The sequence below is a fragment of the Melozone crissalis genome, unplaced genomic scaffold (genome assembly GCF_028551555.1).
Source record: "Melozone crissalis strain CALT ecotype California unplaced genomic scaffold, PUWL_Pcris_2 ptg000027l_1, whole genome shotgun sequence".
Classification (NCBI taxonomy): Eukaryota; Metazoa; Chordata; class Aves; order Passeriformes; family Passerellidae; genus Melozone; species Melozone crissalis.
Window position 1 is genome coordinate 52,816,253 of NW_026535805.1, and position 21,507 is coordinate 52,837,759.

The following is a 21,507-nucleotide window of genomic DNA, read 5'->3' on the forward strand; positions in this document are numbered from 1 at the left end:
TTAAGGCTCTGAAAGGGAGGAGAATGAGAACTAAGACGACAGGCATGAGCAGCTTCACCTTCCTTTCCCCCCAGCATGACGGACTTTGCCACCTGTGTCAATGCAGACCTGACCTTGCTTGTGGTTGAAAATCCAAACTCCTTGTTTTTTCAGCAGCAAGATTCACTAATTGTGAATGAATGTGTAGAGAATAAACCCCTGCTATGTTTCAGGATGGAAACTTCTCTGTAAATGATGCTTGGACCCTTAATTTCCTAAGAAGATATGTAGGTGGTATGGGATGTTTGACTTGCTCCAGAGCTGAGGGCCTCTCAGGTTAAAGGAAACCAGCTGCTCCTACTGAGCTAAATATCTTCTGCTAGTGATAATAGTAGTAGGCACAGATCCTCTCAGCACGCAGCCCAGAGGGACACTAGAAATACTCCCTCACTACTAAAATTACCTGTGGCCTTTTTTGTTTTGTTTCCTTAATATTTTCAGTGCAGGTGCTGCAGGCCCAGCTCCCGCTGGGGGTTCTGTGTGGTCACTGCAGCACTAGCCCTCGGCAGGGCCTTGCCCTCTGCTGGGGGGTTTTCTTTCTCCAAAATCTCTCTGAGTCAGGAAGAAAGGGGCTGTAGTCAGTGCAGAGAATGGCAGGGAGGGCCAGCTGTGGGTGTTGGCTCTGAGGGATGGGGCTTAGTGGTGGGCCTGGCAGTGGCAACTCAAGGGTTAGACTTGGTGATCCTAGAGGTCTTTTTGAATATAAATTATTCCATCATTCATCTCTGCTCTGAATGGCATCAGCCTCCTCTGGCTTTCCTCTCACAGGAAAAAGGGAGGGTTTGAGCTATTTTTGAGAGGACATGGCTTCTACCTCCTTAGCACCTTGCTCAGCAGAGGTTGGGCTGGTGAGGGTTTTAAAACTCTTTTCAGATCCCTGGCTACAAGGAAAGGAGCTGTTGTTCCCTACTGCTTGATCACTCTCATTCAAGTACACCTACAGGACCTTAGCCAGCAAACTTATCTCGATTTTTATTTTTCTTTAACTGCTTCCTTTCATCAGCTGGAGTGATAGATCATTATCAAGCTACATTATAGAAAGGTTAGGATAAAGCATGCCATCCTGCTTGCATGCTATTTTATCTTAAAAGCTTAAAGTGTTCAACAGAGGGCAACCAGGAATGTCTGCTGAAATACATTGTGTGATAAACATCCTAATGAAATCAATGCAGTTGTTTCTCCCTCTGATAAGGACATTCCTACTCTACTGTAGGTCACAGAAAATATTATGCTAAAAAGCACAGAAGTTAGGATGAAGCAAGTTGCTTTTCAGCCAGCTGCCAGTTTTCAAGTTAAAAAAAGTAATAAAAAATTTAAATCCCCTTTCATTTAGGGTTTAACATATTGGGCTGCTCATGTTCCTTTCAGCCTCACTGTAAAACTTCAGCGGAAGATTTTTTTTTTCTCTTCAATTAGACTGATTTTTATGTTCCTGTCCCTAGTACAGTTATGCTTGGAGACCTTGTACCAGTCGATCCCTGTTGCACAGCCACCAATTACCAAAAATTCTTGCAGCATTCCTTTCCAGAGCAGAACACATAATGCTGATTCATGTCAGCATTTTCCCACATGTTTTTATATAGCAGTTTTCCTGCCCTTGCAGCTGTGTAGGTGCTCCTGCACTGTTTGCTGTGCAGCTGTTCTGTAGAGATGATGGAGGAAGCATCCAGAACAGGTGAACACTGAGGGCAGCACATTTGAGGTAGAGCTGCACCTTGTCTGGCTGGGAACAGGGACAGAGCATGGCCTAGGGATCTGTTCACACACCAAAAATGAATTGTATGAAAGTGGCCATGAGAAATTATCCAGAAAATAATTGTCTAACTCTCTGCTGCAATAAAGAATTCATTTATTTCTGGCTACCCAGCAGTGATGAAGCTCAGCTCACCAGCTGGCCAAGAAAATTTGGTTTATAGTCATTGTGAAGAGTCAGGCACATCTAAAGGATGATCTGCTCCATCCTGAGGTACAGGTCAGAGGCAGATTTGTTCTCTGCAGTTGCCTGTCTCTCTCCCCTTAAAGCAGAGGCATGAGATTACTTAAGACTTGACCCCAGATTTTATTATGCTAAAAAATCCCTGACCTGCCTTGTCATTCCTGGCTCATGCCGGTCCCTTCACAGACGTGTCCTGCTGGTTAACAAACCCACAGCCCTTCAGCCCCTTCCCAGGGAAATCATGAGCTTCTAGGGTGATTTTTAAGTCAAAGAGAGAAGTACACAGAGCACCCAAAAGGGAGTCAGCAACATCTGACACCTCTTCCTAATGACTCTGGGCCTGTACCCCTACCCTTAACAGCTTTTGATTTCTAGTTTTTGATAAAAGAAGCAAGAACAGATGAAATGTGTTTCAAGAGACATATATTGTAGTGTAAATAACAGAGAATAAGAGAATGGCCCTAGAAGTAAATCAAATTATGGAAGAATTCATAAGGGTGCAATAGCAAAGTGTGACTGCTGTTAGAGAGCTTTTCTCTTTGGAGGAGCTTCTGGCAGTCCACAGGCTGTTTCTGAGTGGTGCTCCTCACTTCCTTCAGTGTCACCCTGTCAGGTTTTCTGAGAATCATAGTGTGGTCAGGTGGAAGGGACCTTTGAAGGTCACTTGGTCCAACCCCCTACAATAAGCAGGAACATCTTAATCTAGATCAGGTTGCTCAGCCACGTCCAACCCGGACATGAATATTCCCAGGGATGGGGCATCCACCACCTCTTTGGACAAGCTGTCCCTATGCCCCGTCACCCTCAATAGGCATCTCTGTCAAGGCAAGGGAAGGACAGAAGGGAAGGAAAAAAGGCTCCAACTTCATCTTCTTCTTCCCTTGCACATCCCTCTGGGAAGAAAATACAAGATAAGCTCTCTCCCTCCTACACCAGCTTCACTTCACTTCCCTCCTAGACTATATTTCATCTTTACATCCTTTGCAACCCCCCTTCATTCTTTGTCCTGTCTTCATGCTCTTTGTTACTCAACTAATCCCTTCACTCACAAGGTCAGATTCCCATTCAGTCCATCTCAGATCCCATCCCAGTTCCTTTTGGAAAAGAGGAATAGATTAAGTGCCCAGCAGAGCTTAGTCCCCAGCTGTCCTGAACAGCACCCGTGCCCCCAAGGACACGGTGGTGTCCTTGAAGCTGATGAGCAATACCCACATGGGCTGTGATCTTTTATCTCCCTAGGTGGGAAGGGTGTTGGAAGATGGGGGGGTCACAGACAGCACAAAGAGAACTGCAAGCACTGGGGGATAATTTTGGGCTGCAGCTGGTGTCTCTGCCTTTTTATTCTCTGCCCTCCATCAGGAGCAGGACACAGGCACAGCAGTGAAACAGCTTTGGCACAGACTGTTCAGGCAGGTGAGCTGGTGTCACACCCAGCCCCATGACATGGGTGCAGGGGTGAAGGGCACAGTTTTCTTTGGATGCCCAGCGCCTGAGGATGCTGGGATGGCTGCCTCAGGAGAAAGGTAGGTGACTCAGAAAGGTTTGTAGGTGACACAAGTTCACCTTTCACAGGAGATCCATGTCAGCAGGACTTCTGAAGTCGTAGGCTACCCTGGGCGTGTAAATCCACCAGGTCAGATATTAAAACATGACTGTCCTCTTGTTTCCAGCAGGCACAGAGCTCCTGCTCCCCCCTCACCATTCACTGACCTTGGAGTTTGTGCTCTGCCCTGCCCAGGATCACAAGCCCTCAAGGCAGAACCTGGGGACCAGCCTCTGCTTTTCACAGCCTGTTCCTTACCAGAGCAAAGGTAAGGCTACATCTGGCCCCTAAATCCTTCAGGATGAAATATGATGATGAAAGTAGCCAGTGCAGATCAGAACTTTTGCAAGGAGATGCCAGGTGGGGGAAATCCAAGCTCCTGCATTGCTTGCTAGAGCTGCGACTCTCCACCTATGCAAACTGAGAAAACATTCAAGCCACTGCCAGTTGCTAAGCCATGAAAACTGCTCAGATACAATTAAAAAAAGAAAAAGGTGCTGGTCTCTGTGGTCTTGCCCACAGCTACTCTTCATCCCAAGAGATTTTGTTTGTGCCAAGGAGAAACACAGGAATGAATCACTGACAGCAATGCCTCGAGGGAATTGCATAAAGCACCAATATTTGGATATACACAGTTAGCACTGTATATAAACAGTCTCACTGACATATGCAGGAATGAGTCTGGAGAATGCATTTACTGTCTCTCATGCTTGGCAGTCTCTATGAATCTATATCATGAGTGCTTTCAATCAATGAATACTCTATATTAATTCCAATTTCCTCCACAGCTTAAGTGCAATATTAAAAATGTTCAAAGGAAAGGAGGAAAATTGCAACGAGTGTTAAAAAAATAAGAAGTGTTTTTTCAGTACAGACCAGTGGTCCATCTAGCCCAATTTTCACTCTCTGTCCATTTCTAAACTATGGTGCACCAAGACAGTGTCTTCCACGACACAGATTGAAGATGCCTTTGGGAGTCTCAGAGTATTGTTGATTTTCCAGCTTTTCAACAAAAAAGGAAATGAAATGACCTGCTTGCAAGGAGGAGGAAGAATAGAACTGTTCAATTTTTAGATAGATAAATTCTTCTCATAAATGCAGTGATTTGAATTATATTAGCAACAAAAAGTAAGCAAATGAACTAATGAATTAAAGCTATCTTTGTACCCCAGTGAAATTTAACAGCTTTGTTATCTCAAGAGGGTCTTGTATTTCTCCCAATGGAGTAAACAGGACAACCCAAATTCTTTCTATCTCTTGGGAATATTTAATCTTTAGATTTCTGAAGGTCCATGGAGATATAAGTTAAACAAGACCCTTATTACTAAATAAAAAAAGACAGCAGAATACACCAGAAATATAGAAAGCCTTCTTTCTTGTCTTCTTTCCACATCAACAAAAACAAAAGACAAAAACTGCTTGAAAAACTTCATCCCATACTCCATAAACCCAAGCTAAAGAGATTTGGAGGGATGAGAATGGGATCCAGTGACTGTCCCTAACAGGAGATTCTAAACAGAGAATACAGATTTTCACTGACATATTTGTGGGCCCTCTTGCTTTGTGAGCATCCCACTGTGTGCCTCTTCTAATTGCTTTCCTTACACCACTTGAAGTCCAATACACAGAAGAAATAGGAAGGAAATCTGCCAGAAAGTGAAAGGGATTGGATTTGCCTGGTTTTATTACTTCATTTAAAGGAAATGTTAAAAAACAAACAGCAGAGAATAAAAAAGTGAGTAGTAAAGCAGATCCACAGGAATCATTTAAGCTTTTACAATCTGAAGTTTCAATAATGACACAGAAAAAGGTGCATTTTTCTTTTTAAATTATGTTTTATGTTGGCAAACATCTCTTTAATTTTATCTGTCTCTGCTCATCCTCTTTTCTCCAAGGACCAGCAGCCAAAGTACTGAAACACTGCAAAAATGTTCTATCAAAGGCAGGAAGAAAAGAAGTAACTGAGAATCAGACAGAGACAAGTGTGATGTGGCAAGATTTTGAGGCTAGAATGGCTTTGAGGTTAATTTACAGGTGGCTGGATTAGCTAAGCCTAGCCTTTGAGTACAAGATGCTGCTGTGCTCTTATCCAAGTCCTAGCAGGGACTTCTACTCTCACTATCCTCAGTAAGATATAACAAGGCACTGCACAAAGCAAATACAGTTGAGGACACTTAACACTTCTAGCTGAAAATTCCTCTTTTCTAAGAGATAATTAATCAGTTTCCCTTCTTTTTTTATTATTCTCGAATTTGGCATTGTGCAGCAATTTCTCTACCGTGAAGCATCCCTCCCTTCTCTCCAGCACACACTGGGTTTTAATGAGTTTGGCCATTTGTTAGCTGGAGAGAGCCAAAAAAATGTCTACTTTCAGATGCTTTCCTTTTTTATTCTTTTTTTTTCCTTTTTTTCATGGTGCTGGATGAGGATCTGGGAAGGGGAAGTGGGAATGAGGCATTTAAGTAGGTCTGTGTTTATACATTAAAATCTAACTAAAGCTGGGGTTCTGCTAACTCCCACCCAGGGTACTTTTGAATTCAGTACATTCATAGAGATTTTTGACACCCACATTTGAACATCAGCAGGTAGCTTTTGTATTTTTAAATTCTATCTCAAGATCACCTTGGAATGTGTTCCCTTCCTGGTAAAATCTTGTGTTCTTAGTAGCCCATAGAGACTAAGGTGTTGTCATGTGCAATCCTCTAACAGATCTTTTTTAATTTTATCCCATTTAAAAAAGGAAAGCCCATGGCATCATGGCATGTAATACCACATCATGCCACGGCATCAATGTGGAATTGTTCAAAAACATGCAGATGTGGTGTCTGGGGACATGTAGTGGTGGACTTGGCAGTGTTGGGTTAATTGTTGGACTTGATGTTCTTTCTAACCTAAATAATTCTATGATTCTCCACTTTGGGCTTCCCATTGGCTCTCATTACTGCAGAGCTCTTACAATGGAAGCTCACTGACACTAGGAGGGTTGGATTTCTGTATTTTCTCAGTCATACTCTGTGGGAGAGGGTGTCTTGCACTCAGCACAGCACGCATCACAGTGATATACCAATGTTACACAACAGCGTGAGACAATCAGGAAATTTTACATCATCCCAAACCCTTCACCTAGAGATTGCAGGGGTGCCACTGAACAAGGTCTGCATGCCTGGAAAATTATCTCAATGCAGCCTCTGTGCTGTGGAGGATTGGGATGACACAGAGAAAGTCCAGCAGATGCTGAGGTCTCGGTTTAGACCATAATCATTGGTCACCAGTGAGGTTCTGGCAGGGCCCAGGACCCTGCTGTGCAAACACACAGCTGGAGAAGCTGCCCATGCTCCACAAATCCTCCCATTCTGGTGCTGGACTTTCTTTAGTAGCTGCATTTCTCAGTGTGAGGTGGTGATGCTGCCAAAGGAGACGTCCCTTTCCTCTCTGTCCTAAGCTTGCATCTCCTCCCTGCCAAGCATGGGAGCAGCTGCTCATGTGGTGTGTGGTGAAATGGATTGGAGAAATAATCCAGGTTTATGCAAACCGAATAGGAAGGGAAAAAGAAAAAAACCCAAACAAGTAAAAAATGGAAAAATGAAGATTTAATCCCCTCATCCCCTCCCTGCTGCCATCTGGCAGAAGTTTTCTTTAATTTTCTCTGCTGAGACCCCCCAGTCTGGTGGTGAAATCAGCTGTGCCATACCTGGAGGTGGCTGTATTTCACAGCTGAGTATTTGTCCTTACTCTGAATACACAATCCTTATTAAGTTCAAGGAGAGTTTCTGATTTGGATGTGCCTATTCAGCCAGAACAAAGCATGAGAAGACCCAGTTGAGGCTCTGAGATCTTGAGCCAGGCTGTCTAACCAAGGCACCAGGTTGGGAATGTCAGGACTACTGTGAAAATTTCAGGACTACTTCACTGACTGCTACCGTAAAACAGGGCACCTCTGGAGGGCAATTTTTATCTTAAATGGACTGATTCTCATTCTTAGGGATTTTAGTCCTCCTAGAGCCTACAATGCCCCAAAGCCAAGTTTATGTACCTTCATAAAATGCTTGAAGTTAGGTTATGTGTGTTCCTAGATGTATAAATTAATGTAGTGCTGCTGTTAAGAATGAGATCAAGATACAGAGTGAGATTAATATTTAATTACTGTGTAAAGCACTTCTGGAGAAATGCAGAAATTCTCTGTAAATAATATTAGTATTAACAACCATCTTTTCAACTGATTTCAGATGTTTCCTTACAATACATCAAAGCTTTTCTCTGCAAATATATATTTTACAATTACTGTAATGCCATAGGTGTTAAAAAACAAAAAAGGTTTTTCATAATCACCTGCTGTGCAAGGTGATTTTTCAATTTTGTATTAGTATAGTCTATTTGGAAAGGTTTTGGTTCTGGCAGAACAGGAAGGATTGGACTTTTAATTCTAAAACAAAAATGTTGCAGATGGTGGGACCTTGTGGTATCTAGCCAGCTTTGGATTTCAAGCAAATATTTAGGGAAAAATTCTGATCGTGTAAGCCAAAGAGTAATCAGATGGTAAAGCACTTCCAGATGATGGAATTTCAGCATTTGTCTTCTGAGCACTCTGCAAAATCTCTGTCTCCCTGCTGCAATAAACTGCCAATATCTGGCAATCTATTTTGGATAAGGATGGCATTTAATTCCAGTTCCTTCAGTGGGAGCTAATTCCTTATTCAGATTAATGTATTTTAGTTCTTTTGCAACTGTCTAATAATAATTTCCAAAAAGAGTTTTTCAAAGCCCTGCCAGAGATTTGGAGTGAGAAAAAGTTGCAATGGACTTGAGAAGGAGCCTGGATTTTCTCTGTGGAATTATTCTGGTAGGTTTTTTCTCATGTCAGTGCAAACACAGATTATTCCCTAGGATTTTTGGAAAATCTTCATCTGACTTGAGCCTCTTCTGTTAAGATCTCTAGATTTAGCATATCCTCATACTTACAGAAATTTCATGGAACTTTTTGTTTTGGGTGATTTGAAATAAAAGTATAATGGCATTCATTCACCTCACCTAATTTTCACCATCTGAAAGGTTAATGCATAATATGAATATTATTTCTCTGGTCCCTAATGTCTTTGAATGGTGAGTTTCTCCTGTCCTAATGTAGATGTTTAGAAAAACTGAAATTAATTACTCCTGCAGATTCACCTTTCTATCCTCTGGTTGCACACTGGGCTCACTTTAGATTAGATGCTGAATAGGAAAGGGCTCATATTAGAGGAAAGAGATGTGTTGCTATCGTGACTCTCTGCATGATCATCCACAAATTGCTCCACCACAGACCCTCATTGGGAGAGTCCCAACTTGACTCTGAAGACCAGATCAGGTCCCACCCACTGCAGCAAAGGCCCTGATGTTGTGGTCAAAAAGAGGAGAAGAAATGGCCTGACCCCACAATTTTTTTCACAAACGTCACCAGCCATTTCCTAGACAATCGTTCTGCAATCATGCTCAAGTTGGACAAGAAATAGGATATGATCCAGCTGAATATTTCATAACTATCCTGTTCAACTAAGTTTTAGGACTGTCTGCTACCACAATTTTCCCCTGGCACAACCAAAATACAATTAAGAAATGACAAAATTCAACAGGGACAAAATGGAGCCAATTTGTGACATTAGGGGTATGAGGATTTTCAAATTTGAAGTGCTAGGGAACAATCAAACAATGCACAACATGGCAAAAAGACTTCTACAAATCATCCAAGTCCAAATCAAATCACCCATCAAAAATCCACAGTCAGCACAAAACTCCAGAAGAGGACTTGTTTCCTTCTAGAAAGGAACAAAACAAAAGGAACAAAGAGAAGCAAAATTCCATCAAGGCTTCCCTGACATTTTCACACATCCTCTGCAGCCTCCAAAGCACTGTTCAAGCTGTACACAGGGAGCTGTGTGTGTCCTGCTGAGCTTGATCTGCAAGAAGGTGAAGGAGGAAGGAGAACATCAAGTCCTGAAGTGTCCCTACTTGCAAAGCAGTGTCAGAGTCAGAGGTAAAAGTGTGTGCCTTTTCTCTGGGGGCTGCAAAACTCCAACTTCAACATCAACTTTGTCTCTGACCTTGGTCATGTCATTTAAGTGCTGCACCTTCACTTTGAGATTGGCAGAAATCAGCTAACATGAATCAGTTCCAAGGGAGAACCCTATGTTGCCCTTTAGGCACCAGAATACAAACAGAGCTCTTCAGAAAATTGTATTATTTTCTGCTCAGTTTTCTAACTGCTCTGGATCTGTCTGTGTAAATTCTGTGACTCAGCTGCTGCTGACATGTCCTTCTTGCTTAATATTATCTGTGAACTCCACTCCTGTGCAATTCAATTCCATTTCCTGATAATTAATAGAGATGTTAGATGAGACCAGACCCAACACAAATTCTCCAGATACCCTGCAAGATACCTTCCATAAACTTGTTACATTATCATTTATCATGATTCCTCATTTACAATCTTTCTGCCAATTTCCAACCCACATGACTAATTTCCCATCCAAGCCAATCTGAATTAATTTCTCTATTAGGGTTTCGTCATAATCCTGCACAGGCCATGGAATGGGTTAGACTGACCTTATAAACCTTTTATGTGTTTGACCTCTTGATGTTACATGGAAGAGTCTCATAAAACTCCAACAGCTCTGAATTTCTCAAAAAGCACCACAGCTCTCCTTTATGATGGGAAAAATCAATGTAAAGGAGAAGTCACAGCAGAATATGAATTCTTGAATGCATAGCCCTGCACCAACACCACCATCCAACACCCCAAACTGCTCCTTTACCAAACATCTGGAATGTTGTCCTTTGTGTTTGCTGTATCCTCATGGAAGAGGCTGTGGGAAAAGCCAATTCAAATTGTTTAGGCATGAACCTGAGTTTTTTGAGCTTCATCCTGGGTTATTCCCTATCCTGGTTGTCTTTTCTTTAGCTGCTCTAAAGGAAATGAAAACACATTCCATTCTGCCTGATTTTTCTCTGTTATTTCTACTATTTTAAAATGTAATCGGGTTTTCCACAACAGAAGTATCAGAATAACTCCTAAAGGAGCTTTGTTCAGATCTGTTAAGTAGTGACAAATGATCTGTTTTAACTTGCCTTTTGAGGTGAATGTTGTGATGAAAAAACCATGGATCATATGCAATTACAGCATTTGACATTTATATGAGACAAATTTCCCTTCAAGGATGTCCTCCTTCTCCCACTTCCAAAATCCAATAATTAAGGCAAAAAGATGGTAAAAGTTGTAAGGATACAGGCTTTATTATTTTAGGAGTATATATTAAAAAAAAAAGTCACCCTTTCCTTTAAAATTGAATTCTCAAAACCAAAAATGAAATGCTTTATGAGACCAGGGGAGCTCTTAAGCTTGTCAAGCTTGTGAAATTTATTTTAGGGTATATACCTAAAGCCTAATGCTTGTGCTAATTTTGAAGCCTGGGGATAGAAAAGAGTGGAGAGACATTTGTAAATCTTCAGAAATGTTCACATTTCTCTGTGGGTGTCCCAAATTTCTATGCCATTTACAATGACAAATCTGTTGTGCACCAACAGGGTGACCAGTGTTTTCTACATGCAGTTGGGAAATTAGTTATGGACAGGAAAATTTAAGGTTAGTTAACAAAGAAACACCACTGCAAGAATATTTATTACCACATATTACAGGCATTCCTGAAGAGAAGTGGTTTTGTCATCTGGATGCAAAAGTCTACATGGTGAAATCTCTTTTGAGGGATGTTTTGTGCTTATCTGTGAATAAAACCTCACTTAAAGAGTCAAGAACATGAACAAATCGAACTGTGAATTTTAGGGGAAAAATGAACATGAATATTTCCATGTTGCATCTACTCTGCGCTGAATTTATTAATGTATTTGTTTAATGTATTAAAATCTGCACTAAGAAATCATCCTGGAAAATGATTAGGAAAAAGATGATTTATATTGAAGTCACAGATTCTGCCAAAGAGATGGAATTGCATAATGAAATACTGCTAACAACATCTTTCTTCTTAATGAACCGCACAATTTTTTACAAACTAGATGGGCTTGGAAAACTGGAAGCCAGAATCACTTGTCCCATTAATACAGTGCCTTGGCCTTCAGTTTAAAACTGCATTAACAAGAGCCAGAGCACCCTCCTGGTGGGTAAATTCATGTGCAGGGGCACTGGGCTGTGTCCTCAGCCAGGGTGACTTTATTTTGCTGTGATTTTCCTTCCCTAAAGTTTGAATATAAGAAAAAAATTTCCTCTTAAAGTGACAAATTTTTTTTCCTCCTTTATTTTCTAATCTAAAGTATAATGTGAGTTTTGCAATAATTTTGAAAGACTACCTAGAATGACCCCTTTTAATACAAAAAACCAGGAACATTTTGTTAGGGGCATGTCAAAATGAAACTGTGGGAACCTGTCCTTATCAGATAGAAAACTGATAGATACTTCAGATAGAAAAAAGATGCAGCTGAAGATTTTTGGGCCATCCCAAAAAATGGGGTTATGCAAAATTTAGTCCAGGTAATTCAACATTTAGAACAGAAGCACCAAAACCCTCCATGGCCACTGCTGAATCATAGCACCCTTTAGGTGATGTTGACACGTGTGTAAAAATGCACCATGCATGTGGCAAGAGTAACACCTGCCCATCAGGCTGACAACACTCGTGTGACACTGGTGGAAACAATTACACAAAGTGTAAGAGAAGCTTTTCTTTCTTGTTTCAGTGCCAAACTTGGGCACTACAGCTCAGTGGCCCAGAACCAGCCCTGTAGGTGGTGTTTATCCTTACATGTTGTGAGAGATATATGTCAGGTGTTTGGGCCACCCTGTGGAAGTATTAACTGGGGTCTCCGAGGCGTCCCATCATTAGCACAAGAAAATAACTGGGGCAGGCTGGAGATGGATCTTTAATCCTCTTTGCTTACACTGCACTGCACTAGGAGTCTCAGTGGTGTCTGTTGCCTTCAAAGGTGTGGGGCAGGAAGGCAGGACTGCCCTTTACCTTCTAAGATGCCCTCAGCACAGACAAGCAGGCTTTAGGGTTTGAATAATTTTTAAAAAAGAATTGGTCTGCAAGACACCAAAATATTTGCCCTCATTCGTACTCAAGAAATGTTACACAGATGTAGTGCTCACTAATATTTTAGCTGTAGATCATTATCAGACCAAAACTTTCTGCAAATTAGCCAGCTAGTGACATGCCAGTCTCACAACTCATGCTCACCCAGCAGCTCCCTGTCTGTCATGCCAGTTTGCTGGCAAGAGTGGACTGGAGGAGGGAGTGTTTGATGGCAAAACATAAAACCAGGGAGAAAAGCTGATGTGGCCAGCTCACAGCTGTGAAGGCTGTCTGGTGTCTTGCAGAGCTGCTGCTGGTATGCAGGAATGTTGTTGTGTAGGAATTGCCCACCAATGTATGAATGGTGTTAAGGAGAAGAAAAAAGAACTTCAGCAAAATTTCATACCAGAGCTGCCACCAAAAAAATGATTGCCAGTTTGCCCTTGAGCTGATCCCACAGTAAATCTTTTTAGATGGAAATCTTCCTGCTGCCACCAGCTCACCCTTGCCAGTGTCATCAGAGATCCCCAGCACTTCACCTTAAGCTCCTGCTCTGAAATGTAAAAGTGAGGCCAATTCACACCCAGTGAGTCCAGGGCTAGGGCAGTGACACGTGCCACTGCATGGGATCATCTCTGCAATGCTCAGGAGCTTGGTCACTGCTCTCTCCCTTTGTTGGATGCTTCACAGCCTCACTTCCAAGAACTTCCTTTGCTGCCTATTCCCCACATGAGCACCTCACCCCTCGGCAGGTAGGAAAACAGAGAACAGGACAAATACAGTGAGAAAAAGAGGTATAAAAGACTTCATAGCTTGCTCCTTCAGCCTCTCGTTGTCTTCCCCTCTCCTTTCCATCACTCAGAGTATCTGCTTTCCTACATTGTTGAAGATTCTCATTTGTGTTTAAAGCTGTTTCACAGCTCAAGTCCCAGCCACGTCTCACTGTTTGCACTGTGAAGGGGCAGTGAATGTGGGGCCTGCATAAATTAAAAGCTTTCAATACAAATGCGAGATCACGGTTTCCCCAACTCAATTCACTTCTCTGGGAAAACCAGTAGGTGGGTTCTTTTGTAATAATCACTGCATAGAGGTTTATTATCTCAATGTCTGAAGACATTTAATATGGGTTTTGCTCTTAGATTACTGTTTTACAAACACCTATCTCAGCCTTACCTACATCATTTTTTGCCCACTAAGATATGCCTGTAAATGCGTACCCACATGGATGCTGATACTGTAAGAACTGCTTTTTGGCTGTATTTATCGGTCTAATTTCATCCTCTCACTTCTACCTTATATGAGGGTCTCCTCTCCTCTCCTCTCCTCTCCTCTCCTCTCCTCTCCTCTCCCTCTCTCTGGGAATATGCCATGCCTTCTGTACTAATGCGAATAAATTTTATTCTCCTGCCTTGCTGGGTGGTACCTGAATTTGTATTAATTCTTGTTACAGATACCAAGAATACCCATCTGTTGTAAAACTGAAGACAGAAGTTCAGAGCCCTCCAAGAGCTCACACAGCCAGTACAGTAGGGGGCTACAAAGACCTTCTGGGAAAACATAGAGATGACTGTTATAGGAAGACACCACATCAGTGTAGAAACATTGGCAAGCCTTAACAAAATAGTTAGTAAAGGGAATAAACATTTTTTTATGTCCACAGAGGACTGTCTTTTTAGAAAAATGGCAAAGTTCTGCAGGGCTTTCTCCCTTTGGCAAGCAGATGACATCCATTCTAGATCTCCAGGGATGAGCCATTATCACTAGCAGAAGGGGTTTATAATTGCATCTTGCTCTTCTCTCCTCCTAAACAACCTTCCAATTCCTTCTTTATTATTATTCACATCAAGGCCTGGCACTGCACAAAAGGCCATGTCCCCCTGCAAGTGCTGACAAAAATAAAAGTGGAATAGCTGGGAGGGAAAGGCAGGAAGCAGACAACCAAGGTCATCCAAAAGGTCAATGGTGAACACTTTCTTTGCAGTCTTCTACATGGCCAGAGGTCTCAGCTATTGGATGGGAAGGAATGAGCCCCACACCCAAGGAACTTGGTCTCTACACCCCTGGTCAGCTGAAGGTGGAATGTGCCTCAGAGATTGACAAGGAACTAAGTTCTGAACTGAAGAACAGCAATTGAAAAAGAACATCCAAACACTCGTTCTTGCTTTGCTTGGTCTCTGCTGCCTTTCTGCTGTTTGTTTACATTGGAGTGGCTTATCCTGGTACATGTTAACCCAGTTTCATGTTCCCGGGCTAGTGTAGTCTGGGCTCATAGTCTGGCTTTGCTTTATGGGAGAAGAGTGTTATCCTAATGCTTGGTCTATCAGAGCCAAGGCAGAGACCTTTCCTAATGTAGTAAGCAGAGGGAGGAGTGGAGAATTCCCCTAAAATGCAAGGAAACACTCATTTTCTTGCCTAAACTGAGCAGACAGGATGCCTGATCACATCCTCAAAAGCTGATATCTGCAGAGCCATCTCCCAGCAAAGGCCCAGCTCCACCAGCCCATCCAGGTGAGGAGGGTCAGGAATCCTCCCCAGTGCTGCTGGACAGTATGGAAACACAGTTGGAAGGGTAAAAGTGTCTTTTTTTCCCCAAATTAATTTCCCAATCTGTGAGCCAGAAGATGCTCCTAGGCTTCAAACATTTTCCACTTGCTTTCATGCTACTGAGCAGCTATTCTGAGCTCAGTCTGCCCCATCCTGTCTTCATCTGCAAGGCTGAGATGAAAACTATCTGCAGCCTCCAGTCTCCCTCTTCTGATCTTCTCCCTGCACATGTTTTATTATTTTGCTTTGACTTGGTAGCTTTTTCCAGCCACAGAACACTTCACAAAATCCTGAACCACATGCTTGGACTGGGACAGGTGGTATCACAAATGGGTGCAGAGCCTCAGTGCTTCTGAGGAAGCATCTGCTCGTTGGAGTTAGGGCAATCATACACTCTAAGTGGTTTTACTGGAGGGATAATCAGTTTGTGGATATTTTTGGTGCATAGATGCCTACTCTGATGGAGGTGGGCTCTGGTTGCATATCTTCTCTGTCCCATAGAGGTGTCCCCCTCAGGGACATATAAGGAGGGATTAATCTTAGAGCAGTCAGAAAGACTCCACAAATGCAAATGGAGTGAGACTCATTTAAAAGTACAGCTGTTAATGCGAGAAAAATTGAGAATCTGGCCAGCAGCAAAACTGCAATTAGAGATTTCAAGATGTTAAATGAATGCAAGTAATGCTTCAGCTTAAGCAAGAGCAGACTCAATATCCAGCTGATGTGTTTATCACAAATGTGGTAATAGAGATTTCTGGTTTTATTGGCTGCTATTTCGCCTAGTGTTCATAAATGACTGATACTTAATTAATTGAAGGCAATATTACAGGAACCAATCTGCTGACAAAGGTTTCTTTAAACCAGCAGTTTTCATATTTGTTTTGATCTCAGACAGGCAAGTTCTCAGTTATTATCTTTTCTCAGAAAAAGTAGCAAATAAACATGAAAAGCAACAAAGAAACAATAAAGATGAAATACCTGAAAAATGTTTTTATGCCTTTCTCTTCTTCCCTTCCATATAAAAACTGTGTTCAGAAATAACTTCCATTATTTTTGTTTGGAGGGGGTTTTTTTTGGCTTTTTCTGGAATCGGACAGCAAATTTTCTGTGGTTATAGGCGAATCAGGGTCAAAAAGCAATCTCTTCCCTCATATTTCATGGTAGACAAGAAGTAATCCTCAGGTAATCAATAATTCTGTTTATACCAACAAATAAACTGTGCCTCAGACCACATTCTGGCCCTGGAGGCAGGGGCACAATGTGCTCACTTCTAGGAACACCACACACTGTTATCAGCAGGATGAAGCGGATTTACCAAGCCAGAGTGGACTCTTTTCCATGCTGTCTCCGAAGTCATGCCCAGTCACTGTTCTGGAAGTCTCAACTGACAAAAACAAAGCTGATATTTGCCAAAACTTGAGATTTAACAGTTTGATGACTGATGCTGAGTGCTCAGTCTGTGCAAGTTAGGGCACAGTCCAGACTCCAAGCACAGGAGCATCGTTTTTATGTCCCAAACTGAGGAAAGCATGAGCAATGCTCTCCAGGAAGTGTCTGAAAAATCTTTATCGAGACTTCATATATCCAGCTTTGTTTTCCTGCTCTGCCACAGTCTATCTGCATGACCTTGGGCAAGTCACTCTCTGGCTGGGCTGCAGATTGCAGTGAGCAGGCTACTGTGTCCCCAAAGCAATGAGAGCTGGCATTTTCCTTCAGCCTGGTTCACCTGCACTTGCCTACAATGACCCCTAAGTAGCCAGAGTGGATTTTAAACCCATCTCAGGCATTTGAAACCACCCTGCAGTCTGTGCTCTGAATGTGAATGCTGTGTCTCTGCTCCTTGTGAGTGGAGAGACCAAGTTCCTGCCTTAGAGAGGGATAGGTAAAGTGGAAGTATTTAGGGCTGTAAGTTCTTCCAACACTACAGCAAGTAATGGTTAAACAATTGTCCTTCACATCCAGATTTCCTCAGGAAAAGCCGAGCAGTTTCATCAGGTTTTGCAGCCCGATAACAGCTGCTTCAAAACTGGAGCAGTTTGCCGAAACCTGCTTGAGTGGTTCCCAGAAAGTCCTGTGGGAAACCTGCCAAGAACTCACCCCCTGTCAGCCTTCAGCCAGCCTCACCTGAGAGGTTTGAACTGATTTGGCCTCCATCAGGAGATGAGAAGAGAGACAAAGTGAAAGCTTCTCACAAGGCTTGAGGGAAATAAAAAACTACAAGATGTTTTTGCAGCTCCCAGATGGAGGAGTGGAACAGCTCAACACTGTCATTGTGTCCCAGAGCAGCATAGTTTGACACTTGACCCATGTCAAGTAAACTAAACTGTGCTGTAAACTAAACACATATGGGGCACCTTCATGGTTTATGAAACCCAGTATTGTTTTTAGAAGAATTTTGTTTAATTTGAGGCCATTATTAAAAGAGCAAAACCTACCGGTATTAACCAAGCAACATGACCTTTGAGAAAGTGAGGCAACCTAGAAGATCCTACAGGGTCCTAATGGTGCAGTAAAGTTTAGCTGAGAAGAATCCCAAGGACATGGACCAGTGAATGCGATGAACACTGGCCCACGCTGAATAAGAGCAGGCAGATTTGGGTCTCTTGTTTGCAGTTCCATGAGGTTTAACCACAACTTTTGCTTAATATCACAGTTCAAGTGTGAAGAAATACAAAACCTCACAGATACAGCCACAGGGGTTCTGTGCCTTTGCTGAACATCCAGAAACTCATCTACCCAAATGGGTGCAGCATCTGAGATGTTTCTGTTTAAACACAATGAGACACCTCAAAACAAGAAATACAGGCCTGAGTTTCCACAGCCTTTGCTCAGAGGTGCAAATAGAGGGAGGTCAGTAAACAGACTGAGAGCCGGGATTAAACCAAGATCTTGCCCATGGTTTGAAGAAGTTCACAAGAGGTTGCCCACAACTTCCTAACCCTTGGTAGATGGGACAGCAAAGATGACAGACATAAACTTGTCAATTATTTTATACAAAACAGTAACTTAATCCCAGCAGCTGGAGCCAAAGAGACCAGAGAAGGTGAGTCTCTGCAGACACACCATTGTTGAAGAGCAGCCCAGGTTCAGGGCTGACCACAGATCCATAATAGAGTCCTTAATATATAAGAAGAAGGAAAATAGTGGCAAAGTGTGTTTCTCAGTAAAAGCAGGACCCACAGAAATGAGTTGTAATTGTTGGCTTTTATCTGAAGTGCAGTCACAGGCTTTAGTGGCTTTACCTTCTTTCACTGGCAAGAGGACAAAAAGCTCCCCACCCTGCTCTGTCCAGCTTTAAACTGAGTTACTTAAGGGAGTTTATTCCCTCACCCAGAAGATGAAACACAACAAGCCTTTGGGGGATTGAAGATGCTGGGATGGTGTTTGGCAGTGCTCAGAGTTAGACTTCTGTGTTTTAGGAAAACCTTTCTCTGTATGTGAATTATCTGGCAATCCAATATGTAGCTAATCCAGACCACATCATCTTTTCCTTTGCTTTTATCTTTAAAAAAAGGAGGAGCTGTAGGCAATCTTCTAATGAAAAAAAAAAACACACTGCATCCTAGTTTTGATAAGATCAGTTAGAGTTTGTCTAGAGAAGAAAATTAACCTGGATTTAGAGGATAGGATGGCTATTTCTGTATAAAGCTGCTTTATAACACTGTTAGTTTAGATTATCAGTGTTCTCCACTGAACTACCTTAATTTTAATTCTAAAAATAAGCAAAATGTAAAGGATTCACTTTAGTTCTGCAGTAATAGCATGAAGATAAAATTTGTTCAGGGATATTTAATCCAGAATAACTTGTTTTTCTGAGCACTCTTTGCACTCAGGACTTTCCAGCAGTAGGAAGGACACCTTTTCATTTCCACACACTCCACTCAGGCAGCCACAACTCTGTACAAAGCAATTACTGTAACATCTACAGCCACGGGACCAAATCCAAGCTGTTCCACCTGGCACTTTTATTGAAGGAAAAAGACAATCAAATAAAATCAATCTATGTCTCTGCTTCAGATTTCGGAACAGGCACTGACTTTATGGGATCTTTTTCTGGTAAATGTACAGTAAGAAACAAATTATAACTTCAGGATCTTAGTGCTGGTACTTGCAAGAGCATGTCCCTTAGCCCCAAGGAACTCTTTGAAAAAGGGGGAGAGGTAACCCCAGAGATCTCTGGTTTACAAGGAGGAGCATGTCTTCTCCCCTATGACCTGAGCCATGAGTAAATAGCATCCTAGGGAGTTTGTTACACTCTGTTAAATAAATCCTGCCTCTGGTGCAATGCCCAGGGGAGCATGCAGATGTACTGTAATCCACAAAAACTTCTTTGATGTGCTACCTGCAAACTTTGTACCTTATTTACTCACAGCAGGTTAGTCCTGGTGAGCGGAATTGCTCCAGATGGGAGGGAAAACAGATGGGCGCTTGTGTGCCAGGGAAATAGTCCTGAGATAATTTGTGCCAAATTGCTTATTCTTTTAATTAGGAGGACTGAAACTTCTTTCACCTTTCACCTTGTTTCAACTTTGCTGGAAGCCTCTAGCTGGTGGGATCCATCCCAAAACTCCAGCGCATCCATCAGCGACAGAGTTAACAATTTTTACACTGAGAAAGGAAAAAAAAAAAAAATCCCACATCCCTTCACCTTCTTTGAATGCAGGTAAAGAAAGCAGGACACCTGAAATTGCTTTGGCCCAAACCTCCTGCTGCTCTTACAGGGCTGGCAGGGGCAGGGAGAGACAGGACCTCACTGTGCCTTTGAGGAAAGCTTTTCCTGGCCACATTAAAGACAAATTATCCCACCACAGCAGTGAGGCTGGAAAAGGTGATAGTGCAAACCAGCTCTCCACCCCCCACCGACCTCCTGTCCCTTTCCCCCCATGAATGGAACCTTCAACGCATTGCAAGGTCTGCAGGTGCTCAGGCTCTTCTCCGCTCCCTTCTTCTCCTGCTCCGGCAGCAGCGTCCAGTTCCCCACCCTCCCTCCTCGCCCAGAGCAAAGCAAGGCACCAGATTCAGCTGCTTCACGAGGAAAGCCCAGATCACACACATTTCCACAGAGAGAGAGAGATATGATTATATTTCTCTTTGCTGCTTAGGACAAGAAATGAAGTGCTGCCTCTTTAATTGGCAAAAGCATGCAGTAAGAGCATACCTTTAATTTAGTGTTGGGATAGCTCACTTGCACCCTGGCTGTTGTCTTATTGGAGAGGGCAGCCTGCCTCAGATCCTCTAGCACTGAAATAATATCATCCAGCACGCATTTCTTATCCTGATTTCTCAACACACACAGATGGGAAAAAGTATAATTATAGCCTTTGTAGTTCACCTTCATTTCCAGCACGGCTCGGTGGATCTGCAGGATCACATCAGCCTGATGCAAAATATTGCCTCCGGGTTTGGAGAGGAGAATCACCCTGCCATACCTCCCCGGGGTGTGCAAGTCCGAATACAGCTGGCTTTTGGATTGATCGAGGGAGAAAAGGCTGCTGGCTAAGCTCCTCTCGATCTTGGCCAGGCTGTGGCTGGGGGCTACCAGGCTCTCCAGGTCAGTGTCAGGCTGGAAGCGGTTGAGCAGGCTGAAGCCGAAGATGATGGTCAGGACTGCGGGCACAGTGAGGAAAAACACCGGATGCCTGCTCACGAATAAGCCCAGCTTGTAGAAAAACGACTGGAGCCCTCTGTGTATCACCTGCCGCAGCATCCTCCACCAGATCCAGCCTGCAGATGCTCCTGGCCGTCTTAGAAAGCACATGTGACATGTGTAGCTCCTTACCCCTTCCTGCCAGTTTCCCTTTCTCTCTCCCTCTCTCTCTACTACTCCTTTAAAAGACTGCAGCAAGTTGCAGCAAGACAGCCAAATATTGATCAATGGGGTGTGTGTGTGCGTGCGGGTGTGTGTGTGTGTGCCGGAGATGGAAGGGACCGGGCAGGGGAGGGAGGGAAGGGGGGGTGGGGGTTCCTTGCCTTTTTTTCCCTCTTTCTCTCCTTTTTTTTCCCCCCGCTCTCCTCCCTCCCCCAAGCCAGGCAGCATCGCCGCCCCCCTTCCCCTTCCTCCCTCCCTCCCTCCCGCCCGGTGCCCCCCTTTCTCCGGCGAGGCTCGGGCGCTGCACCGGGAGCGCTGCCGGCTCCGCAGTGCCCGCTCCGCTCCGCGCCCCGCGCAGCCCCGCTCCGCGCCCGGCCCCGCTGCTCCGGGAGCTGCGGGCAGCGCTGCCGCTCCCCCTCCGCCCCTTCACACACACACACACACACACACACACACACACACGCACACACAGAATTCGCCGGGGCCGGAGGATGATGCTGCATTTTAACGTCCCCCGACCCCTCCGTGCCCCTCCCTCGCTCCCCCTCCCCATCCCCGCCGGTTGCTGGAGGAGGGAGAG

At 43.4% G+C, this 21,507-nt stretch overlaps 1 protein-coding gene across 1 annotated transcript in view; it reads right to left on the reverse strand.

The window, feature by feature from the left end:
* PTCHD4 (patched domain containing 4) overlaps nt 1-21,002 on the reverse strand; it is a 79,977-nt gene extending 58,975 nt beyond the window's left edge. Inside the window, exon 1 of the mRNA XM_054279883.1 lies at nt 20,451-21,002. Coding sequence (XP_054135858.1) covers nt 20,451-20,876 — 426 coding nt within the window. The 5' untranslated portion in view covers nt 20,877-21,002. The remainder of the gene's footprint in view (nt 1-20,450) is intronic.
* Nucleotides 21,003-21,507: the final 505 nt, after the last annotated feature.